The sequence below is a fragment of the Oryx dammah genome, unplaced genomic scaffold, assembly GCF_014754425.2.
Source record: "Oryx dammah isolate SB20612 unplaced genomic scaffold, SCBI_Odam_1.1 HiC_scaffold_18, whole genome shotgun sequence".
Taxonomy (NCBI): Eukaryota; Metazoa; Chordata; class Mammalia; order Artiodactyla; family Bovidae; genus Oryx; species Oryx dammah.
The window spans coordinates 31,238,220-31,247,319 of NW_024070202.1; the positions used below are offsets into that span (position 1 = coordinate 31,238,220).

At 46.1% G+C, this 9,100-nt stretch overlaps 1 protein-coding gene across 6 annotated transcripts in view; it reads right to left on the minus strand.

The window, feature by feature from the left end:
• Positions 1 to 8,748, minus strand: part of CDCA7L (cell division cycle associated 7 like) — a 44,149-nt gene extending 35,401 nt beyond the window's left edge. For 2 of the 6 annotated variants that reach the window (XM_040260642.1, XM_040260640.1), the window contains exon 1: positions 8,598 to 8,748. In XM_040260642.1, coding sequence (XP_040116576.1) covers positions 8,598 to 8,621 — 24 coding nt within the window. In that variant the 5' untranslated portion in view covers positions 8,622 to 8,748. The remainder of the gene's footprint in view (positions 1 to 8,597) is intronic. The other 4 variants (XM_040260643.1, XM_040260644.1, XM_040260641.1 and 1 more) reach the window with 4 other exon arrangements.
• Between the last annotated feature and the right edge of the window lie 352 nt (positions 8,749 to 9,100).

Sequence of the window (9,100 nt, forward strand, 5' to 3'; positions counted from 1 at the left end):
CAAAGAATTAAGAATAAACATGATTTTTAACAGTTTAGTATTGGCACAAAAACAGAACTATGGATCAGTGGAAAAGAACAGAGCCCAGAAAAAAATCCACACAGCTATTGGCCAATTAATCTTCAGCAAAGGAAGCAAGAATATACAATGGAGAAAAGAGAGTCTCTTCAGCAAGTGGTATTGGGAAAGGTGGACAGCCACATTTAAGCCAGTGAAGTTAGAACTCACCATCATACCACAGAAGAAAATAAACTCAACATGGCTTAAAGACTTAAATATAAGACATAAGACCATACAACTCCCAGAAGAGAAAATAGGCAAAACATTCTCTGACATAAATCACAGTGATGCTTTCTCAGGTCAGTTTCCCAAACAATATAAATAAAAGCAAAAATAAACAAATAGGACTTAATCAAACTTAAACACTTTTGCACAGCAAATAAGCCATAAACAAAATGAAAAGACAACTTACAAAATGGGAGAAAATATTTGCAAACGATGTTACCATCAAAGGTTTAATTCCCAAAATATACAACCAACCCACACTGCTCAATAAAAAAGAAAAAAAAAAAAAAACTTAAAAAACAGGCAGAAGACCTAAGTAGACATTTCTCCAAAGAAGGCATACAGATGGGCAACGGGCACATGAAAACAGCTGAACATGGCGAATTCTTAGAGAAACGCGAATCAAGACTATACAATGAGGCAGTCACCGCACACTAGTCAGAAGAGACACCTTTCAGTTCAGTTCAGTCGCTCAGTCGTGTCCAACTCTGCGACCCCATGAATCGTAGCACGCCAGGCCTCCCTGTCCATCACCAACTCCCGGAGTTCAGACTCACGTCCATCGAGTCAGTGATGCCATCCAGCCATCTCATCCTCTGTTGTCCCCTTCTCCTCCTGCCCGCAATCCCTCCCAGCATCAAGGGTCTTTTCCAATGAGTCAACTCTTCGCATGAGGTGGCCAAAGTACTGGAGTTTCAGCTTTAGCATCAGCCCTTCCAAAGAACATCCAGGACCAATCTCACCTTTAAAAGTCTACAAATAATAAATGCTGGACAAAGTGTAGAGAAAAAGGTATCTCCCATACACTATGGGTGGGAATGTAAATTGGTGCGGACATATGGAAAACAGGATGGAAGTTCCTCAAAAAACTAAAAATAGAGTTGCCACATGATCCAGCAATCCCACTCCTGGCCATGTTTCAGGCAAAGATGAAAATGCTAATTAAAAAAAAAACAGAACACTGCACCCCAATGTTCACAGAGCACTTTTACAACAGCCAAGACATGGAAGCACCTAAATCCCCACTGACACATGAATGGATAAAGAAGATGCGCTGTGCACACACACACACACAAATATTACCCATAATTAATAATAAAACAATGCCATTTACAGCAACATGGATAGACCTTGAGATTATAATGTTAAGTGAAGGAAGTTAGAAAAATAAAGACAAATACCATATGATGTCATTTATATGTGAAATCTAAAATATGATAAACTTATTTATAAAACAGAAACAGACTCACAGACATAGAAAACAAAGTTATGCTTACCAGAGGGGAAAGGAGGTGGGGAAGGGATAAATCCAGAGTTTTGGATTTGCAAATATTGTATTTTTATATAACAGAATTTATATAAAATAAACAAGGTCCTACTGGACAACACAGGGGGCTACATTCAACATCCTATAATAAACCATAATGGAAAAGGATATGAAAAGGAATATACATCTCTGTAACTAAATCACTTTGCTACAGCAAAGAAGAAACGAACACATCACTGTAAATCAACCTCAATAAAATAATAAAAATAAAAAAATTAATGACTTTTTCAATGTACTTTTATTTTTAACTTTCTACTTTAAACCAGTGTTACTGGAGAACAAAATAAAGGGCACTAGGCATTTTGCATAAAAAAAATATTCTGAGAGAATTCAGTATCAATGATAGCTACCCCCTCGCCCCACTGCCCTCAACTTAACCACCCTCAGAGTCATGGAGCTTTAAGTAAAAGGATGGAGTAGGTTGGGGGAGTGGGCAGGTAGATAAATATTTCAGGGCTTATCAAAGGTACGAGTTCTAAATTTTAAACTTGACAGTTCCGTGCTGCTTAAGCTGGGGAGCTCAGTGACAGCCAGAAGGCTTTCAGGACCACAGGAGGGAAAGAGGAGGGGAAGATTTTTTCCCAGAATAATAATTTAAAGTAGCATTCTTGAATAAAAACATATCATGGAATAGGCATGACTTTTAAAGATAAAACAAGATTAATGGGAACATTTCCTGCACAGGCAGAGTGAGACTGCACACCTCCAGGCCACCGGGGCAGGCACAAACTGGCCTCTACCATGAATTAGTCCAAACAAAAATTTCCAGAAGCTCTGTTCTAGCCTGTCATAACTCATGCCTGCACTCACTATACACGGAAAATCCTAAACCATCTTTCTTTAAAAATTCAACAAATATTTAACAGCTGTGATTTGCCAGGGGTTTCCCAGGTGGCACCAATGTTAAAGAATCCACCTGCCAGTGAAGGACACTCAGGAGACACAGATTCGATCCCTAGGTCAGGAAGATCCCCTGGAGTGGGAAATGGCAACCTGCTCCAATGTTCTTGCCTAGAACATTCCATGGACATAAGAGGCTGGCAGTCTGCAGTCCATGGGGCTCCAAAGAGTCAGACATGACTGAGCAGGCATGATATGCCAGGCCCTTCACTCACTGGGATAAGTACCATTTTGGCCTGCCACATGATTTGGGGTGATCAGCCATCACCCTGGGGTAAATCCTGGGCTCTCCAAGCAGAGGAGGTGTCTACCAGCAGGCAGCCGGGGGAGGGCCAGCTCTTGTGCCAAAAAGACTCAAAGGCACTTGCCAGGTACACAGGATCCTCAGAAGCAGAGCTTTAAACATGGGGAGGGGGATGCTGCCCACAAGCAGTGCCGCTGCTATACAGGGTTTGGGGAAACAGGAGAGGGGGTCTTTGGGGAGGGATCCCTGGACTACATCCAGCCCTGAGGATACCAGTTCAACAGGCAGGACAACCTGTGAAAGGTGTCACCACACACCTGATGGGCCATGTTATACTGTTTTATGTACAACATGTAACCAGCAAATGTCTAGATCTTAAGCCTACAGCATGGTGACATTTTACAAACTGCACCCATCTATTATAACCAGCACATCAAGAAAAACTTTTGTTTTTTAAGCTCTCAGAAAGAGCTTTTATAATGAGTGAACCTACTGTTTGATCTCTAGACATCCACAACATCAAGGAAAACACATTTTCAGGAATGCCACCTAGAAGATGATTTACAGCCAAAATAAGCAAGACCAAAGAAGGCTTCCCTGGTGGCTCAGAGGTTAAAGCGTTTGCCTCCAACGTGGGAGACCTGGGTTCAACCCCTGGGTGGGAAGATCCCCTGGAGAAGGAAATGGCAATCCACTCCAGTATTCTTGCCTGGAGAATCCCATGGACGGAGAAGTCCATGAGGTCGCAAAGAGTCGGACACGACTGAGCGACTTCACCTTACCTTAAGGAAGGCTTAGCTTGGGGGCTCCAAGTTCAGGATGAAAACAGTCATTATTCCAGGCCAGTTATCATGAGCCCTGGTTCTAACTTGAGGACAAAGTGCCTTCTGTCAGCTAATACCACGAGAGGAGAAATGCCTTAGGAAGACAGTATGTGACAGGCTCTCATCTACTGACGATCAGTCATGTTCTACCAAACAGTGAGTACGTGACAAGGAAACAGCAATCAAGAACAGCGTCGTCTTCAATGCAGGGCATGTAGTACGTGCCACCCCAAGACGGTCATTGCAAAGTTTCTTAAAGATATTTGTTTATAAATAAAAACTTTTCTACAGAAAATACATAAAACACTCATCTGAATGAAAATGAAAACTGTAAAGACCTCCAAGCTCCTCAGAAAAATAGTACGGACAGTGTTAAAGAAAGCAGGATTCAAACAACAATCACACTATAAAATTCAACAGCATACCATAGAGGTTAAGCAAAAATGGTGACTGGACACAGGCAAACAGGGAAGGAAAAATAACTAGAGAATGATACCCAGGGAGAAGCGAGGTTGAGCAACAGTTCAATTGGTTTCCTTTTCAGCTTCTGCGAACAGGGTGTTATTTGTACAACACAAAATTCATCTAAAAGTCAATCCTGTGTAAAGACTTTGTGGATCTTCTTCACATTCCCAAGCCGACTTTTACAGCCAGCACCCAAGGAATCCTGCCCAAAGCATAACTTGCCCAGTTCCTTAAGAAGAACTAGATGAGCTGCTGTTAACACCCCAGCTCTTCTCTTTAAAAGGAGGGACAAAGGTATGAGAAAACCCCACACCGCTGACACCTCCTTCTATTTACACAGTTTAAACTTGGTGTGTCCTTGATCATGTCTAGCAGCAAGAGTCAGCCCCCTGCTCTGCAGACCGAGTTCTGATTCAGCTCCTTTCACACTAGGCTACTCCAAGCAAATCAGTCTATCAGCCTTATCTTTAAAATGCAGATAATGCAACCTACTTCACATCACCACAGTGAGGATGAAATCTGTTAATGTTAAGTACCTAGCACAGCACGACCTTCCTTGGAGGGTGGGGAGAAAGATGACTCTTAAGGTCTTCTCCTACCCCCAAAACTGAAGGCCGCCGAGGTCTCCCAGCTCAGAGCAGGAGCCAGCTGAACTCTGTCCAAGGCGGAAGAGCCAAGGAGCTCCAGAGTGATCTCTGACTGGGTCCTGGGAAAGAACAGTGTTTTAGGCGTCTGTTTCTTCCACCGTAAGTGACGTAATGCTTAGCACCCAGTAGCCACTAAAAGAACTAAGCCAGTCAGGGGGACTTTTGCTCATTAGCTGATGTTTATGATGGCAGGAAACCATCAACTACTTGAACCAAAATTCTGGCCTCTTTTACTGTGGGACTTCACAACTTACTTTTCTGCCCTCTGCACAGGGCATTTACTACAACAGAAGAAAATTATCCTGGCATGTTAACTTCAGCTATATGCCAACTATGCCTCTGAATGGTCCTATTTAAAAATTCCTACAGACCACTGCTTTTCACAAAGAAAAAGAAAACAATCCCACAAATATTTCATCTCTATTCCTCCCCAGGGCTTCCCTGGTGGCTCGAATGGTAAAGAATCCACCTGCAAGGTGGGAGACCTGGGTTCAATCCCTGGGCGGTGAAGATCCCCTGGAGGAGGGCATGGCAACCCACTCCAGTATTCTTGCCTGGAGAATCCCCATGCACAGAGAAGCCTGGCGGGCTACAGTTCATGGGGTTGCAAAGAGTCAACACGACTGAGCAACTAAACACAGCACATTCTTCCCCAAGTAGCCTGTCTCGATTCCATTTTGATGCATAAATCTATGTCCTTTACAAATCAAAACTGTATCTTGGAGGTAAAAATTCTCTACTGTGGTTCACAGAATAACCAGAGAATGCTTAAGGGCAGTCTAAAATCAGCATGCCTGCACCACTCTATCTGAACGACCTTTCATTACTTCACTGCTCCTGAACTGTTTTAAGTCACGTAAGTATCTTACGGTCTGCTGTCCCATACACCTGACCAAATTGAAACTGCTGTGCTGAGGTTTCTCCCGACCACTGAGAATCTAGCTCTTTTGTGGGTGGGAGGTCAGCAGTACATCAAAAGGAAGAACAAGTGGCCTTTTAAACACGGGATTATTAAAATGACAGATCATTGTGCAGGCCTTCTAAGATGTCATAAATGACCGCCCTCTGTGACCAGCTTCCGGGGCTCTGGGCACATGTTTTAAGTCAGAGGATCAGATGAGTCCACTTTGTGGCTGTGAGATCACCATCAGAAAAATTCCTGTGGGGAGGGAAGTGGGAGGGGACACATATGTCTATGGCCGAATCATACTGATGTATGGCAAAAAAACATTATGATATCGTAATTATCCTCCTTAAAATGAACACATAAATTTTAAAAAAAGATAAACTCCCTTCCTCATCCAGACAGAATGCTCATGCAGTACATGAGAACATTTAGTATTATTTCCTTCTCTAAGGATCCCACAGGCACCCCGGTGCTAGAAGAGAGCAAAAAGAGCACACCAACATTCAGGACCTCCCAGTCAGTTCAGTCACTCAGTCGTGTCCGACTCTGCAATCCCATGGACTGCAGCATGCCTGGCTTCCCTGTCCATCACCAACTCCCACAGCCTCCTCAAACTCATGACCATCTCATCGGTGATGTCATCCAACCATCTCATCCTCTGTTGTCCCCTTCTCCTCCTGCCTTCAATCTTTCCCAGCATCAGGGTCTTTTCCAATGAGTCAGTTCTTCGACTCCCAGGCTCTCTGTAAGAAAGCCAAGGCAGTCCCATCCTCCAGCTCCTGTCAGCTTCTCTGCTGAGTGCTCTCAGTAAGGGACCATCCCCTAGTCTTTATTGGGCATCATTCCTGTCACTCAATACAAAAGCACAAAGACACAGTGGTCAGCCTAACAAGGACTAGAGCCCATGGGAGGTGTGATCACTGTCAAAGAACATCAAATCTGACACACTGGTGAAGTTGCAGAAAAGCTGAGGCTAGAAAGGAGTCCACAGAGTTTAAACAAATGTCTTGTCTCCTCCCTGCCTACTTCCCTTTACTCCGAACACTGGGCCTAAGCTGCTTTACCGAAGCCCCTTCCAGCTCTGCACTTTGCAAGGGATGGAAATTATCTGCTGCAGGCGTGGGATTAAAACCCACTGCACACTGGGCTGAGCCTCCCTTCAAGGTGTGCTGGAGTGCTCACCTTACTCCTCTGTGCAAGAGGTGGGGGTACAGGGAAGAATCACATGAATTCAACACCTTGCTGGGCCTGAAATGTCCATTAAGTGCTTTTATTCGCAGTCACCTGGCCACCCTGTAGAATCATTCTCCACTCAGGTAAGACTATAATATGCTCACACGCAAACTATGATGAACATTTCCACTGAAAAATATCCTAACACATCTTAATTTGCACTGCCAATTAGGTCTTCTGAGATGGAGGGCAAAAAAACCTGATCATCTTACAAAAAGTGACTTGCCCTAAAGGGTGCATAACAGCTCTTATATTATTGGTGGCTTACCTCCACCTGTACACGTGGTTAATAGTATTAACAGTATGGAAAATTAGCCTCATTATTTGACAGTAAAGTATTCATTTCCAAGTACACATCCTGGGACATTTAAAATTTCCTAAGCAGGAATTGTTATGTTGCACCACCAGAACAACAGGTCTTAGGAAGGATACACCATCAAGATACATTTTCTGATGAAATTCACAAGGGGCTGGAAGCTCTTTACAGAAGGGCTTAAATCCAGGAGAAACCCAAACCTCCTAAAAGCCTAGGATACTAATTATATGGTGAGGGCCAGTGGTAAACATAAAAACATTAACTAAGCCTGTCCCACCCCTTCTTGAGTTAAGTTTTCCTTGTTTTTAATACCTCCCTTCATTGGAGAGGTTTAAAAATACTCCTCAAAGACATTCACAACTAGATTTTTCTCAAGTGTCCACTTTCAGGAAGCCTTTCAGAAATCATCAAATGGCCACGGTGACCATCGGTGGCGCGACTGTGTGGCCAGACCCAGGCAGGTGGCAATGTCAGGGCTCAGGTACCACCTTCCACTTCAGGTCTGCCAATTCTTGGGGAGGCCCAGTCCCCAGGTGGAGAAAGGAGGTGAACACCAGCCAAAGGTAAGGAGGAAGCAGTGAGAGAGGTGTTCACAAAGGCAAGAAAAACCCCAAGCCTCACACAAAGCATCTTTCGGGATCAAAGGAGCTACTTCCTTTCCTTTCTAAAACTTTTATTTTTAGTACATTTGAAAAAGTTTTTGCTGCTTACCTCTGAATAAAATCTGTGTATTCGTTACTAGAAAGTAGAGAGAAGAGTTTTTTACCACCCATTGTAACACCTGGAACCTTGATAATGAAAATTTTAAGAAAGACCTAGTTAAAACCACAATGGGTAACTAGGGTGATGCTGTATATATGATTTGGATCTTGGGGCTTTTTGTTTTTGAACCTGGACTAATGACGGTGCCAGTTCCCCCAAACAGTTACAAGTTCCTTGAAAACAATTACAAAAATTCTAGAACAAATACAAAAGCCATTCCTTACAAACTCCATTATCCAAGTTGAACTGCCTAATCCTCGCCTGCTTTTTTTTTTGTTTTGTTTTAGAAAATTACACTTAAACTTACTCAACCCCGTACCAATCCCACAGAAAAAGCTTCCCCTTCCCCGTCCCACGAGCACTGCAAAAGCAGTTGCTGAGTCCCTGCGGCCTCGCCGCCGGCACTGCCCTCCAGTGCGTCCACTCCGGGGGCTCCTGGCCGCAGCAGCACGGCCTGCGACCCCGGAGGTCCCACCCGAGAGGGCGGTGAGCGCCCGCGTGGGGCGCACCCGGCCTCTCCGCGCCCGGAGAACACCCGACACCCGCCGCACACACCTGCGGGGCACGCCCGCTCCACAACCAGGCAGCCGAGGGCCACGTTTCTACCCAAGGCAGGGAGCAGAGCCAGGCGCAAAGAGAAGGGAGACGTGGGCGCGTCCGGGCTGCGGCGGGCGGCCAGACCCTCACCTGCGAGCGAGTCGCCAACGCCATCCTTCCCCACGGGACTCCGGCCTCCTCCCAGCACGCGGCCACGGGAGCCTGGCTCTCCAGGGGCCCGGCGCACGGAGAACGCCCGCGGCCGCGCTGCACGCTCGCCCCGCCCGGAGCTCCGGCGGGCCGGGGGAGGGGCGCACTCGGCGCCCGGGACAGGGGGAGCGCCCCGCGCCGCTCACTCGCCCCGCCGCGCCCGCCCGCGAGCTTCCGCTTACACAACCCAAACTTCGCGACCGATGGATTTCGCTTCTCAGGCGGCGCAAGAAGGGCTGCAGCGGGGCGCCGCCCGAGGTGGCTGCCAGTCTGGGGGCGCCGGGCTCCCCCCTGCAGCGGAGGGAGGGAGTGGAGCCGTCCGGCCGGGTTTCGCGCGGGAGAAATGAGAGGGGGCAGTCCCGGCGCAGCCTCCAGCTGGCACGCCCGACTGCGGCGCCCGCCAGATCTTTGCACGGTTTATTCCAGGTAGAACCCTGGAGCGC